The 16,809-nt window shown below is 39.3% G+C and overlaps 1 protein-coding gene across 2 annotated transcripts in view; it reads left to right on the forward strand.

The window, feature by feature from the left end:
- Nucleotides 1-399: 399 nt before the first annotated feature.
- Nucleotides 400-16,809, forward strand: part of sardh (sarcosine dehydrogenase) — a 51,850-nt gene continuing 35,440 nt past the window's right edge. Inside the window, exons 1-8 of one of the 2 annotated variants that reach the window (XM_080476532.1) lie at nucleotides 400-583; nucleotides 2,700-2,889; nucleotides 3,379-3,515; nucleotides 4,184-4,362; nucleotides 6,741-6,920; nucleotides 8,166-8,289; nucleotides 9,805-9,905; nucleotides 14,915-15,019. In XM_080476532.1, coding sequence (XP_080332658.1) covers nucleotides 2,705-2,889; nucleotides 3,379-3,515; nucleotides 4,184-4,362; nucleotides 6,741-6,920; nucleotides 8,166-8,289; nucleotides 9,805-9,905; nucleotides 14,915-15,019 — 1,011 coding nt within the window. In that variant the 5' untranslated portion in view covers nucleotides 400-583; nucleotides 2,700-2,704. The remainder of the gene's footprint in view (nucleotides 584-2,699; nucleotides 2,890-3,378; nucleotides 3,516-4,183; nucleotides 4,363-6,740; nucleotides 6,921-8,165; nucleotides 8,290-9,804; nucleotides 9,906-14,914; nucleotides 15,020-16,809) is intronic. The other variant, XM_080476533.1, reaches the window with a different exon arrangement.

Raw genomic sequence — 16,809 nt, forward strand, 5'->3', positions numbered from 1 at the left:
CTTACAAACTGCACTGAAGATCCAGATGTTGAATAGAACAATGTAACAACTGGGACAAGACCAGTGGAACATGATGAAGTTATATACCGCTTGTTTACATGGACAAAAGTAAGCTTCAGGAATACATACACAAACTAAACCAGCAAAATTAAGCATTATTAATCTATATTCTTGTTTAACACCCAGTTTAACAGTAAACAGTAAACCCATTGACATTCTCGGGATCTTTTCACAAGGTGTATATTTATGCTCTAATCCGCAGAGATGTTGCTCCTCTCATCCTCAAAGCTATTGTGCAGCAGGCTGTTTGGTCCAATCCAGTCTGCATACGTATGCATAACCTCAGCATACTGACACTGCAGTGGGAGGGGTGAAGGCAGGAAAACTCTTCCCCCCGCAGCCCTCACTACTACCTGACAGCTACTAAACTGGAGCAAAGCTGTCCCTGTTTTTGGCATCACTTTCCCCTCGTTTCCACTCCGATCCTCTCCCTCTGCCAGCAGGGATCAGATCCTGCATCGACCACAGCTTCCGGGACGCTGTTTATTTATTTATTTTTTATTTTTTGCAGACGGAATCGACTGTAAGTGACCAACGTGTGTGCAACAACCTACTCTCGTGCTGCGAAGTGACACAGTTTAACCTGCAGATTCGGGAACATTTCGCGCTGCCTGCAGTTCCCGAAGCGCGCGAGCTGTAAACACAATGTTTCTTTTGTTGCGAATCAACTTTTACCGGATCGACCAGTGCGTCGTCCTGTGTGCTGCCGTTCGCCAGGTTCTTCACAACATCTTCAATGTTTATTGCTTCTCAGTTCAAGATCCGTCTTTTCAGATTAGGAGTTGTGTTGAAACTTTCTTATGCACATTGCAACCTGACCCACATTACGTTCATTTCATGCCACATGCGTGGAACAGCTTGTCTGAAAGTGCATTTGGGATCAGGTTCTGCTGTTCTTCAGGCTTTAAAAACCACATTTTGCCCAGTGTAAGCAAGGAAACGAAACACGTTCACTAGAAAAGTCTTAGTTGCGTGATATTTATGTTTGTTGACGCATTAAACTACTCTTCTAACGTGTGTTGTTATAGCTGATATGTCTATATCAGTACAATGTGGGCAGTTCTTCATATCCAACTGTTGTTTTAAATGCAACTCACAAGCAAGTCCAGACTCCCGGGGCCCTTCATGAGGCTTCCATTGAAATTATATGTGCAAATCTGACCAAACCCCAAATATTTATTCAAAATATCACTTAATTAATGAATTCTTTCCCCAAAACTTTCTGGGGGTTCATGAGTATTATGGGAGCTAATGGAAATGACTTATTGCACATTACAAATTTTGATCAACATTCATGCATTGGTTATGTTTTACCATATAATAAACTCAGTAATACAGTAAGTTGCTCTATTCTCAATTGATACCTGGTTCAGATGTGCTGATGATGGCCACCTTCAAGCCATCACCTGTGAAACTAATAATATGAAACTTGTAATACAAGGATTGCCATTTGTCCATGTCTGCGCCATACGTTTGATGAACTTTTTCCAACATATGAATGTGTTAATTAACACACTAGTTTTGCATTTACTGTACAATGCATCTGATAAAATATGGTGCCACAATTTTAAGATGGTAAGTGCATCAAATTCATTCCCTGAAAACGATGAAGAGAAGCTTTGTTAAAGCAAAGCAGCGTAACATAAGTGTCTATGTCATTTGGCAAAATATGCTGCAAAAGTGTCCTTTGACTTAATCAATTGCACCTTTTGCATTAAAGAAATCATTCACAAATAACACTTATCTCCATCTGTAGCACAACTATTTATTGATCTTTTCCGGGATTTTTTTATTTTTAAAATCACCTTCCATTAGTTGCTTTAGAATAAATTCAGGAGTTCCCAGATGAAGTCACTTGCCTGGTGAAGGGTTGAGTCAAGAAATGGATACACCATGACATGGATAATGGAACAATCTTCACAGATAGACATATATAGTGAAATGTGATTGCTTTGCCACTCAAACTAATATAACATATTTAAAAAAAAAAAAAAAAGTCTTTACTGTAGTTTCCACCTGATCTCATCTTTCCCTTATTTACCTTTTGGGACAACTGTCAATGATTGACCGTGTTATATTCTGTGGTAGTTTGACTCTCTGGACTTCGAGATCAGTACAGAAACACTGTTTCCAGCACCTGTCACCTTTGGGGTGTTCAGATTGCAGCCAGCTGCAGAGTAAATTGTTTTGTTTGGAAACTCAGGGTACCAGGTGAGGACAAGGAGTGCAGCAGAAAACTGAAAGAATATATAGCGTTGTGGATTGGTGAATGTTTGTTTCTGAGCAATATTCAGAATCTGTTCTTCCTTGTGTTGTTTTTTCTTCAGGTTTCTTTCCCTTCAATCCACAAACATGATTGTTTACTTGTAATAATTGAGTCAGAATCATACTAAAGTTGTAAGAAGTTGGAGTGATTATGTGTATTTCAGTGTGAACTGGTGACCTGCACAGAGTGAACCCAGACATTTGTCCAATACAGTATCTGCTTAACCCATCTGATCGGACAAAAGGCAGGGCTCAGATTATAGTGGATTACTGTTTCCTGACTTTTCCCTGACTATGATGAAACTTTGAACTTTACAGTACTTGATTATATGTTATCAATCAATCTATCTCTTTGTGTTTTGTGACTTTCTCAGAGGCCATGGCCTTTCTTGGGAGTGTGGTTCGTCGAGTGGCGTCGGCGGTGCGGCCCCCTCTCCCACCTCTGTGCCGAACAAGTGCCAGGTCCTACAGCTCAGAGCCCACCAAAGAAAAGAGCGTTCCCTATAAGAAAACACTGAAACAAGAGGGCGGCGCTGCCTCAGGTCCAACTAAGCCTTTACCCAGGTCAGTTTGAAGTGATGGTTCTACAGTTGTGTGTTTTGAAACGCCAAAATCTTTTCAAGGATGATTAAGTCATTTCAAGTTGTATGTTGGACTTTCTAAAGGTTTTTATACAGACATTGGGATGGGATCTAAAGGGAATTTCATTCTTAGAATGATGTAACTGTAACATTTATTGTTGTTTCTTTAAAGCTTCATTTAGAATTGTATTTCTTCTGCTGAGCAGTTGCAATAAATTCACTTCTAAAAATGTGTTTCGCTGATGAAAAAATCAATATATTAATTGAATGATGTATTTCTTTTTATCAAAACTTTTTATAAGGGAATTTCCAAGCTGTTACACCTTGAAGCTGATTATAGCTGAGGCATGTACAAAAAACCCCCCAAAGAACCTCAGCAAAGTTTGTAACTGTTCGGAGTTTTAGGTCACGTTGTCCTTATCCCAGTTTTGAAAGTGACTCCCTGAGCTCACCTGCCAGGACCTGCCAACAGGTCAGCTGATGTGGTGGTGATCGGAGGAGGTAGCCTGGGCTGTCAGACCGTCTACCACCTGGCTAAAATGGGGATGACCAACGTGGTCCTGCTGGAGAGAGACAGACTGACTGCTGGCACCACCTGGCACACTGCAGGTAACTCACTGGGTGAACCGGTGGGAGGGGAGGATATTTACCTGACGGGATACAGGCTGAAGAGAGGAGCATCTGATTATCTGAACAGGAGTGTCGGTGTCAGTTCAACACTTCAGTGTTTGTAGTATATACACATTATATCGAGTGAAGGCTATATTGCCCTGTTTAAATCAGTCCAATCCAGGTCCTACAATTTTCAGTTGTGTCCCTCCGCTCCATTAACTCCTGAATTTAATGAATGTGTTACCATGAAGCTCTGCAGAAAGCCTGAGAACAAAATACTCATTACAATCAGGTGTATTAAAGCTGTGACCTGCAGGACAAAGACAGTTTAAACTTTACACTTGATATTGTTCTTTGTTATCTGTTCCTTATGGTCTGATAAAGTCTCTGAATCTCAATCACATGGTCCAAAGTGCATTTGTGCATAATCAATTCCATTTTGGATGTTTACCACAGACAGTTTGGTAAAGAGAGGATTGCACCTGTTCAGACTGGTTTTGTTTAATCTTACAGTCCGGGTGCTGCCCTTAGTTTTCCTTTAAAGGCCAGGAATTCCTAAACCTTAGGACAGGTTAGAATTGATATTTTTCCTGCATGGAAGTTACATTCCCTTGTTACTACTTTTGTGCTTTGTGCTAATATTTGTGTTTTCGCCTGTGAACTAGGCCTGCTGTGGCAGCTTCGTCCCAGTGATGTGGAGGTGGAGCTCCTGGGCCACACAAGAAATGTGGTCAGCAAAGACCTGGAGGAGGAGACGGGCCTCCACACAGGCTGGATCCAGAATGGAGGACTCTTCATTGCTTCCAACAAGCAGAGGCTGGACGAATACAAACGCCTCATGTCGGTAAGGTCACAGGGAGCCATGATGAGCTGGAGAAAAAAACGTGTTCCCTTTGCGTGCACAAGCTGAAGCGTTGAATGTGTTCTTCTTACGCAAATGGGAGTAACTATTTTTATCCACGTTACATTACGAACACATTCATTCTTTGTCTAAAATGCACAGAAAATAATGATCAAGTCAAGTTTTTGGCTGAAGGAGAAATATTTCAGAGGAGTAAACACTCATGAGTATTAATCATCAAGTGTATTATTTTTAATTTTTTTTACAGCCTTAACACTGTGTGCATGTATGCTTCTAATAATAACTCCTTCACTTTGTATGATTTTTAAAATCCAAAAACTAGGAGCCAAACAAAATGAACAGTGTGCTCCCAACCTAGTAATTACAGTTACTCCCAAGACCAGTACAACTGTCCAGTTACCATCAGGGATTTACCAGCATGTTACGTAGTGTAACATGAGCTTTATAGTTGATGTTATCTTGGCTATGAAATTTAAATAAAACAGGGCTTCTGTTAAAAAGGTTTTTCATTCCAAACTATGTCATTCAGTGGACTACAATCAAGGTGGTGGTAAATGCAGAAAAAGCTTTGTAAAGTACAATAATTGATTTCATTCGGAGGAGGCATGACAGTGAGAGCAGGGAGGCAGAATAAAGGAGGAGGCCATTGCACAATGATTTTCCTCATATCCATTTTCTTTCTCAGATGCCCTTTTCTTACAAAAAAAAGAAGGGATAAAACCAAACGGCACTCAATATCGCAAGTCGCAGTAAATGTGACTTCCTCTGAATGTGAAAATGAACCATTGCAGGTCACTAAAGTAAATTCCCAAAGAAACACTTCTATCAAATCTCTGAATCCTGCCATCAGAATTACCTCAGAACAACAACTGAAAGCTAGTGTGGGTGTGCTACAGGCTCGCCTGTCAAGTAATTAGAGGTTGGTTTTTAGCGATGCCATTAAACAGGTTTTAATCATCTACAACAACTCTGCAGTGTTTTTTTTTTAAATACAAAGTTTGTAATGTCTCAACATGAGGGTGAAAGGCTGTGTTGACCTTGCTTAAATGTTGCTGGAGGTTCAAAGTTCACTCTAAATGTCACTTTAGTACTGTCCAGCCACACAAAAGCAGCAAAAACATTTCCTAACTCAACAAATGTTAGTTACAGTTGCCGGAAACAAGTAAGTGAACCCTTTGGGATCACTTGGATTTCATCAAACGTGTTCTGATCTTCATCCGAGTCACAACAATAGACAAACAGTCTGCTTAAACTAGTACAGCACAAAATGTTGTCTGTTTCCATGTTTTTTATTCAACACAACATGTAAACATTCACAGTGCAGAGTGGAAAAAGCATGTGAACCTTTGGATTTAATAACTGATGGACCTCGCTTCCTCCATGGTGTCCTTCCATGAACTCCATTCTTGCTCAGTGATTTACTTTTTGTAAATTGGTCAACAAAAATGTTAGCATGTGCCAGAGATTTTTGTAAGTCTTTAGTGACTCTAGGATTCTTCTTCACCTCATTGAGCATTCTGCGCACGCTTGCAGTCATCTTTTCAGGGATGACTAACCCGTAGCAGCAGTGCTGAGCGTTCTCCATTTGCAGGCCGTCGACCTCACCGTGGACATATGAACATTAAGGCTTTTGCCGATACTTTAGTAAAGCCTGGCACACACTACAGGATAATTAGAATAATCAGTAGATCTGCGCTCCATAAATTCAAGTTTCTGCAGTTATATCAGAAGTGACCATTATTTTTACTGGAGTGATTTATCCCGGTAAGAAGTGAATCTGCTTTGCAGTACAGAAAACCCAGGGAAGTTACCGTAATTACCTCGATAAAAGAAAATACTGAGTCGTAATATACGCCCGAAGTTGATTTGTGGCAACATGTTTGTTCACATGCACTTGCCTTTTTTCTTTACACTGAAGTCACGTTTGAATCTGCGAGATTTAGAATATTGAGCATGAAGAGCCTGATACTCTGCTCCAGGATTGGTTTGGTGGTGAGCTCGGTAGTCACACCACACACTTTTTCAGACCACTTTTTTTTTTTTTATTATGAAGGCCAGCTTTAACTAATACATCCAAGTTCACACACTTTTTCCTGTACTATGAATGTTTACAAGTGTTTAAAAAATGTTTTTGTGTTTGTCTATTGTTGTGACTTGGATGAAGATCAGAGGACATCTTATGACATGTTATGAAACATCTGCACCGTGTTTCAGTATTGTTCATAAGCGTAAAAACAAGTATTACTGTATGTCGTTTGCTTCATATTTCATGCCACATTTTCTTAAGTCACTATGCAACCATTAGTTTTATGCAACGACAAATTCTTCGTTTTAAATGAAAAATCATGTTTCCTTTGCAGCTGGGCAAAGTTTATGGGATTGAGTCCCATGTCCTGTCCCCTGCGGAAACCAAAGACGTTTATCCTCTAATGAACGTTGATGACCTCTATGGAACGCTGTACGTACCAACAGACGGCACCATGGACCCAGCAGGAACCTGCACCACCCTCACCAGAGCGGCCTCCGCCAGGGGGGCAACGGTAAACTATATCTAGTAGGCTTTTCCTGTTTTAGTAGAAGTGAATCTAATGTAAATGTAATGAAAGCAATTGTTCAAATGGAAGGTAAGCTGCAGTGCATATATGACAGGTTATAGGCAAGTATATATTATGAAGACATAACCGCCTCAATCTTATTTTAAAAGTCAAAAACATCTGTTTTTGCCGATGGATCTCAATGGCTCTTAAAAACAAAATGTTTTAATGTGAAAGCGGGCAAGGATATCAATCATTGAAAGGACAGTACATGTGCGTCTGCACTTATAAATTAATATCAAATCAACCAAATGAAACATTTATCGTTTGGGAATTTCAGCAAAACCTGGTTTTCTATTATTGGCACATTTTGCCAGGAATTTTAATGTAAGATAGATTTAATTTGTTTGGATACGAATTAAACTTTTGCTTTCTACTCTAAATGATTTTCTGTTTAGTTCATGTCTGACACTTTCAATTGTTCAGATATATTAAACCACGTATATTGAAACTATTTTAACAAATCGGTTTTCAGTCATTTATATTTATCTTTCTCAGCTGCTGATTTTCTCTATGCGTGATATTATCCAGTACGAATATCACATTGATCTTAAAGGTGGAATCATGTGTAGATAACGGCGATACAATCTTTTCTCGAGCAAAACATTAATATTTGGTATGATTGACAGTGAGTAAATACAACAAGTAATAGATTACCTCTTTGCTTATCTAATGGTCTGTATTTAGTGTGCACGTCTTAGATAGTGTGTTTTCCGAAAAAAAAGGAGGGTTCAGACCACAAATCTGTTGGTTTCTGTTGCAGGCATGTTTTTGGGTGGATCACCATAGTAACTGACAAGAAACAGCAGCAGTGTGATCCTAAAACACAGCCCTAAAAATGCACTCAAAAAGAAAGCAAGTGACACATTACATGGACATTGCACGATAATCCTATATGTTTTCTGTTATTAATTGTCTTTATGTGTAAAGCTTAAATAACGTGATTGTTCTGTGCTGATTTTTTGACTAGTTTATTACAAGTTGGTGTGTTGGTGATGGTCAGTTAAAGTTAAATAGATCAAACTTCAGTATTTTTAACATGTGAGAAATTATGCAAATATAAGCAGGATGGAAACTGACGTCACAGCCTATGTGGAGAGCTTGAAACTGTTCTGATGCTTCATGCATGCCCCTTTGGCAACCATCTCAGTTTTGCATGTCTAAAATTGAATTGTGTCCCCTTTGAATAAGGTGATCGAAAACTGCCCTGTTACTGGCATTCAAGTGCGAACAGATGACCTCGGGATGAAGAAGGTGAAGGCAGTGGAGACCGCTCACGGCACTATTGAGACGCCATGTGTGGTAAACTGTGCAGGTGAGATTTGGACAGATTAACCAACTAAAACCAGTAGATTTTGATGAAAATAGGAGATTTTTTTTTTCTCTCTGCAAGTAAAAGCGAGATTGCAGGAAACGTGATAATCACAGTAAAACAGGCAATTTCATAACCTACATGATTTAGACTTTAGCCTATCAGAGAGCCTTACATAAAGAAGGGAATAAACATTATTCATAGCAGTGGTTAACAACCAATTCTACTGGAAGCACCCCCCCGAGTCTTTTGAAGAAATGTTACAGATGCCCTCTCTGACCACAGATTTGCTAAAACATTATAGTGAAGTCAAAGGTTCACAGACCCATGGAATTCTCCAACACATAAAAGCACAGGGAAGCCTGTCAGGTCTGCTCTCGATGAACGAAAATACCTTATTTAGGTTTCTTTTGACCTGCGGCGCTCTAATTTGGCAACCCAGAGCACCCAAAGCCTTGGCTCCCTCAGTGATTGCAGCTGTGAGAATCCATCCACTGAGACAATCACACACAGTCATACCTATAAGTCACCAATTAACCTCAAACATGTCTTTGGACTGTTGGACGAAACAGGAGCACCTGGAGGAAACACATGGAGACAGCACAAAACACATCCCCAAGATGTGATTTCTTTACTATTAATAAAATCTCTAACCTGTATAACACCATCCCGCACCAGTTATAGGAATACATAAGTATAACAATCGCAGTTAATATCTGAGTGATTCTGAACAAAAGCCCACACGAAACATAGATTATATCATTGCTTGAGCTTAAGCAGGGGCCAATTATGGCTTTGCAGGTTCATTAATTCATCAATAATCATTGATTCATCATTATCCAACAACACTGGGAAATAGAAAAAATGTCACTCTCTGCTAGAGGCGGTGACATTATCATCTTACTGCTCAGCAGGGAGACGCATTGCATTCACACTGAAAGAGCGGAGCCCTTTGGAATGAATAAAGAGCTGCATTTGTCTCCTTTCACATGTGTCGTGTTTGACGGAGGATTTTACTTTTTCTTGCTTATATATTTACAAGAACATGTCGTGTGATCTTTGACTACAGATGTATTGTTTCTATTGTTTGGCTTTGGGGTGGGGGTTGTGTAGAGGTTCAAATTAAATTGTTTCCCTGGCTTTCTAGAAAATATGCAAAGAACCAAGTTTGAAAGTAATCTGAGCTTAAAATGTAAAGAATTGTGTGATCGGTAGAATCTTGTTGATTTCCTTTTTCAATGGTGTCTCATTTGTATTTTATAGTTGTTTTTATTTTACATCAGTTAATGTCCGGTCGAAATTTCAACGCATGCATATAGATCTCTTAGTGATGGGGGAAATTAGAACATTTTGAAATATTCATAAAAATGAAAGGGAGAAAATAGCTCTGACAGAAAGTCCCTAGAGTAATGAGAATACATGCATTTAAAAACAAGATTTATTATCAAGAAGTAATCCAACAAATGTATTTTCTGTCTTCTGTTTAGTTCATATTTTTAAAGTTGGTGTTATATGCAGGTGTGTGGGCCACCAAGCTTGGCGACATGGCTGGAGTCAAGGTCCCTCTCGTTGCAATGCATCACGCATATGTGGTCACTGAGAGGATTGAAGGCATACAGGTGAGGACACTTCCTGTTAAGTCCAAGTGGTTTGAGCACCAAACAAGGGTTTTAAATGGAAAAAAACCCAATAACAAAACAAACATAACAACTTCATTAGCGACTGATGAGGCTTTGTAAATATGTAAACCAACACGTGAAATGGCGGGTTTACATCGTAGATAATCCAAATAACTTTAAGGAGACTCGAGGCAGCAAAAAACCCCCCAACTATCTTCATTATTGGCAACTTGTCAATGATTTTTCTGACAGATGATTAGTTGTTTGGTCTTGAAAATGTCAAATATTGTGATCGTATTGTGGAAAATCTAAGATGAAGCCTAAACGTGCGTTTGTTTTATCTAAAAGATCCAGATGCAGCTTTGTTGTTACCTTTTGAACACAAAAGATCAAAATACAGTTATTGGGTTTCTGGGTAAATATGAATGTAAAATGCATAGATAAAGATAAAACACAATAAAAGTTGATCATATTAGCATGTCTGTTAAGGAATAAAAACAGAGCTCAGGTGAGACATCGATCTTGACTGAAGCTTATCAAGCCAAACACACCGCCGCTTCCATTTTTAGTTTGAAAGGTAAACAAAACACAGGTGGAAAGAAAGAAAGCACTTTTATCTTTAGCCACAGACAAGGAAAGTCACAGATACACACATGCAAAGTGCCTGGCCAGTTAAAACGTGTCTCTAAACACCACTAAAGATATTTGATTTTCTTACTATCGCTGTCAGTTATTTTAAACATTTTAAGCTATGATCTTTGAGCTTCTATGATTTTTATTGATGACCGAAAACAGCATGATTTTTTCCCCCCAAATAACTTAATACTTTTTGTCAAAACTGAAGCAATCAGCAATAAATGTGACAAAAGACAAATGTCTGACTACTGCCATGTCACCGCTAACTGTTTACCGATGGAAGTAGTTACATTTTTCATTAGTCTCCAGTTTGACATGGTTGACACATTCTCTCTGGTTTCCCCTTCAAAAGGCTGCCGTCAAGTTCATCAGGCACTGTTCATCTATCATATAACACATTCCCTCTAAATCCAATACAACATTGATTCCACTTCAAAATTGTCTGCTTCCAAACAAAATGTCCTGTTATTAAAGGATTATGAATGAATTTGAATGGGTTCCAGGTACTCATAATATAAAAATGTATTCCATTCCAAAGCAAAGCTTTTTTTGAGATCAATTAAATGAATCTCTATGATAAAAACAGTTGTTGAGCTTCTGTATCACCACAATACAATACTTAACATGGAAACCAGTTGACGTGCAGCTCTGGCTGAACCTATATGAGGTCCTGAAGTGTTTTCACTTTCAACTGTCATGTTCAGAAGAAGAAAAGATGCAGCTTTTGAGAAAAACTGCTCAGAAAACAAACACCTGACATTAAAAACATTGTAAAAATCAGCTTTGACCCTTTAAAATCGAGGGTCCAGGAAAAAAATGGACCGCTCGGCCACAGACAGACAAAATGATGCACTAATGATTTAAAAATACAGTAATGGTACACATGGAATTATATTGGCTATTTTCACATGCTCCAAATACAACTCAAACACGAACCCAATACAAAAGGTCCATGTGCCGTCATTTTGTCAACCCACTTTACACGCTTATTTAAATGGGGCTCACAAACTAAAAAATAAATAAAATCACTCCACTATGTGAATATAAAATTATATCAGGAACCTAAAAAATAGGCTTGGGTTCAAAGGGTTAACATGGTCTGTGACCTTGTGCTGCACTCACCAAGTCATTAAGGCTCTAGTACAATTTAAAGAAAAACCTAAACATTGTTATTTTTTTTTTAAGAAAAAGGACTCTTTGTGAATGCACCATGGTACGGTCATGCATTTCATAGGGGACATTTCTCTCCTATCTGTATTACATGCATATGATCAGCAGGGGGCGCTCTCTCCAAATAGATTTCAACTTACATTGCCTTTGTCCCTGCTGCTGTCGGTGTGTGCTGGACTGAGATATGTGTGCCCGTTTGTGTGAGAGAAAATGGAAGATTGATCTGTTTTTATCAGGCAATGCTGATAATATGCGCGCCTGCTGAGCTACAGGAGGCGCGAGCCGCTCCGCACTGTGTAATGCATGGTGACCTGGCTTGTGTAAAATGCTTCACTGCAATTCAGTGACTGTGAGTCTCGTGCATGTTGGGTTTAGGAAGAGCACACATGAATGACCGCGCTCATCCTCTCGAGGCTGGTGGTTTTAGGCTGGCTGTCGGAGCTTCACTGTGTTATGTAGTTTAAGAGCAGCTTAGCCAGCATTACTGCTACATCATGCTCACAGACATCAGCCCACACACACACACACACACACACACCAACAGTGACACACTCGCACACTCAGATGTCATTAAGGAAATCTGTTCCTACCAGAGTGTGCAACTTGTCAGGTCAAACATTTCACACTGACCGTGTGTGCGTGTGAATAGGGAAGTGTCTTTCAAGGACGCCGCGGGGTCCGGAGCTTGTGAAAATGTGGAAATACCAGGTTTGCAGATTGTAAAGGGTGTGTGTTTTTATCAGTGTGAGTGCATGAAGGACAGATTGCAGTGCAGCGTTCAGTGCCGATCACATGGAGGGAGCTGGCAGATTGTACTCGGCGCAGAAGAGAAAGGAAGGAGCAGTAGTGAGCTGCTTTGAAAATGTCAGCTTGTTCACTGGTATTTTGGTTTTGCACCCGCAAAACCAATTGACTCGGGAGAGAAAAAGCCCTCATCTTAGAGTGAATACAGAAGGGACAACATAGTTTAAGCCAAACTATCCATTAAACCAGACCTGGGCATTGTGCATTGTACAGCCCTTTAGCTGTCCTGCATGAGGGGATTATGAAAGTATGAATCAAATGAAATTTCGTTTACATAATGCATGTTTTCAGTTTGTAGCCGTTTTCTTCATTTTTCAGTAAAAAAATTTTCACGGTGTATTTATTCTGTCCTTGTGGGATACCTTTGCCTACTTTCACTGTGTTGTTTAGCAATTCAACAATAGCAACATCACAAAACTGCAGGAGCTGTGGGAAAGACTGAGGCAGGATGTAGTTTTCAATCCATCTAAACACTAATATACTGAAATCAAAGTTGAGTATATTTTAGTGATGCTACAACAAGAGACATACACTCACCGTCCACTTCATCCTGTTCAAATACTCATTATTGCAAACAGCTTATCAGCCAATCACATGGTTAGCAGCTCAATGTTTTTAGGCGTGTAGACGAAATGAGCTGCCAAAGTTCAAATCGAGCATGAGAGTGGAGAAGAAAGGTGATTTAAGATGACTTTGAATGTGGAATGGCTGTTAGTGGCAGAAAGGCTGGTGTACTTAGTTCATAAACTTCTCTAGGGTTTTTTCAGAGAATGGGCCGAAAAATAGAAACTATTCAGAAAGCGGCAGTTCTTTGGATCAAAATGCTTTGTTGATGTCAGAGGACAATGGTTTCAGATGATAGAAGGCCTCCATTTACTGAAATATCCACTCCGAATAGAATAAAAATACTTTATTAATCCCAGAGGGAAACTCTTGTATTGCTCATCACAGAAAAGAACAGAGTAAATAGCATTTCAATCAAGGCATGCTGAATTGTTGAGACTGAGCGTAGAACACGTCAAACCACTTCACACAGGCTCAACAAAACTTGACAGAAGAAGATTCAAAAAAAATGTTGCATGCACTGATGGGTGTCTATTTCAGGTTGTCGAGGTAGCATTAGGTGTGAACAACATGAAAAATGAATCCATCCTGCCTTGTGTCAATGGGCCCCTTAGTATAAATATAGAATCTTCTAAACACCACATTTTACCTGAGTGTTGTTGTTGACATGTCAATCCCTTTATGACCACACTTTACCCATCTTCTGATGGCTGCTTCCACCGTGCTACAAAACTAATATCATTCCAATGTATTCAACATGGTGATGAGATTGCTGTACTCCAATGTCCTCCCACATTTACCAGATCTCGTCCGGATCTCAATCCAGCTGAGCACTTTAGGAATATGGTGGAACACATCATGAATTTTCAGCCACTATATCTGCAGTAGCTGTGTTTTGCAATGGATCACAATCCCTCAGGAGTGTTTTTAGCACCTTCTTGATTGTTTGCCAGTAATGCCACAAAAATATTAAGACAGTTCAGAAGGCAACCCTGTACTATCAATGTGAACCGAATCAAGCTGAATGGAATGCAGTTTAAAAGTCAGGAAACTTGGTGATACTTGTTTTTTTTTATTTATTTTTTTATCATTTTTATGTGGCCCCTTTGCAAAAGCCCACCTTGTAAGACAGAATATTTACTTGCTCACTGGGGGCCGATTTCATCTTTGTTGTGTTTCTTTTTTTAAAGAAGCTGCGATGCCAAACAGAATGAAATCTGCTGTGGTTCAGGAGCTGTCTCATCATATGGGCTGTAAAATCTGTTTTATGGTTGTTGTGATTTGTGTTGTATACCTTCATTTGCACACACAACAATGAGTCAGGTAACTGTGTGACGTAAAATCAAAGCTTTCCCTTTTCCCTTGAAATGCAATACAGGGACATTTAGTTTTTGGGGTGTTTTTGTTCCTGCTTATTACCACAAACCTTTTGATGGCCTCGATTGTGTTACTGCAAGACAAGTTCAAACAGATAGTCTCTTGTTTGGGAATGAAATTAAAGTTTGGTGATTTAAAAACATTTTTCGTGTCAGGTTAAGATACCAAACATTCAAGCACTTTACTCTCTTTCCTTTGCCTCTTTTCAATGCGAAGGAGTATCTAACACATTTAGCTGCCAGAGTCATTAATTTTTTAGATGACGACTGAATTCTCAATAACTTGCATTGTGTATTATGTTACTTTAAAGGCCAAATGAATAATTGCTTAAAAAAAACAAAACAAAAAAACATTGAATAAAATCCTTTTACATTAATATCCTTATCGGGTTGCTCCCAACAGCACAATGAGTTTTGAATAATTCAGTTTGTATTCACTTCATTCTTTTTTCTTTGCAGAACATGCCAAATGTCAGAGACCACGATGCCTCTGTGTACCTGCGCCTTCAAGGTGACGCTCTGTCTGTGGGTGGCTATGAACCCAACCCCATCTTCTGGAACGACGTAAGCATCTATATATATATATTTTTTTTAATCATAAACTCTGTTGTTTGCAGCAGTCCTCGTATTGTGAAACTACCCTAATGAACGTATTCCTGAATGAGGTTGGTATGACACAACGTCTCATTAGAGCAGAAAATGAAAAGCATCAATTGAGAAGACAAACTACTGTATAATGTTTATACACTTTGACCTCATGTCTTATTAAATAGCCCTCTATCTGTAGGCTTCATTATTTGCTGCTGTATCAAACTGTTTTCATAACAACTCTCATAGAGCTGCATGTCTTCGCCCATTGTTTCCTTCTTCTTGCTTCATTTATGTTGCAAATCATCGATATGTAAAAGCAACAATTATCATCTTTTACAAAGCTTTACTTGAAAGAACTGTGTGCAATATTTAAAATATTAACATTAATGTCTCCTCACCCCGTAAGATGTGTGTTTATCTATGCAGATTCATCTGCACAGCAAATGGAAAATCCTCCACAAAGCCCACCACATTGTACTGTTACTTTTATTCTGGAACTTTAGTTTGGATGAACAAACTAAAACACAGTGGGTGTTTTTGTTTATCCAGGGTTACTTTCTGGCCTTCATTGGTTCTCTTTTATGTATGGATGCTTTTTCTCAAAACAAGATGTCATTTTTGGGCGAATATTGGACGTTTTGATGTATTTTATATCATAAGCTTTATTGAGGTGTCCATAAGCAATACAAATGATTGTGCTACATAGATACTTTAAATTCGAAATACAGTATCTTGCCTTTATACATAGCATGCAACTGCCAAAGCGGTTAATAATATAATGAGTTCTCAAATAATAAAAGTAAAAATGTCAAGCTGGGAGAATACACCCACCTGAGGCCCAGGGGAAGCTTCTCCCGGATTTTGAAAACTATTGTAATAGTTAGAATTAATATAAAGTATTTCTTCTCTAGTGGGAAGGAATTCTTTTCAGCACTTTTTTCTCGGCGCCAACCTCTACAAACCTTGACCAACTGTGGAAATGTTTTCTATGGTGAACAATAAAACCAAAATACCGCTGCATTTGGTAAATAGAAAATCTAATCTCACCCACAGCCGCTTCACGCGGAGACTCATGAAATGGGAGGCTGATTGTAGGAATTGATCTTTGTAAAATTATTTTGCAAAGCAGATGGTCTGACCATCATGCGTCTGTGCTTCATAGCAAGCAGATGCTTGTCGAGCAGTTTGAAGTGGGCTGGCAGGTTTGGTAGCATGTTTCTGTCTTTCTTTTTCTGCCCTGCAGCTCTACTCTTACCACTTTTCTTGCGGTTCTCTAATTTATTCAGTTATTTCTTTAGAATTTGAGTCTTAAAATGCTGCCTAATCCCCAACCAGCACTGTTCACAAGTAAATGAAACACATTGATTTTCTTTTGTGCACAGCAGCGGCTATATCTTCTTGCCTGTCAGGCTGCCTTGCACAACTTTCCGTCCTTCTGTCTGGCTGCCTGCCTGTCTGCAGACTCCTCAGTGGTTTTACATTTTAGAGGATTTCTTTGTGCAGAAACGGCGTCTTTTGTTCTGGCTCTGTAGCCGAGTCTTGCTTTGATGTCATGAGGCGAATGGGGGAAGAAAGAGGAGATACAGAAAGGAGAATTAGCAGGGAGACGCGGAGAATAGAAGATGCCTCGCGAGTGAAGATGAGCAGGATTGATGGCTTGGGAGGGATTGGGAGAAGTGTGGTGACGAGGACAAAGAGTGCTGCTCCTGAGATACTCCGGTTGAGTGTCCGTGCCCAGTAATAACACAGAACTCTTTCTTCCC

Source organism: Lipophrys pholis (genome assembly GCF_963383615.2).
Source record: "Lipophrys pholis genome assembly, chromosome: 12".
NCBI lineage: Eukaryota > Metazoa > Chordata > Actinopteri > Blenniiformes > Blenniidae > Lipophrys > Lipophrys pholis.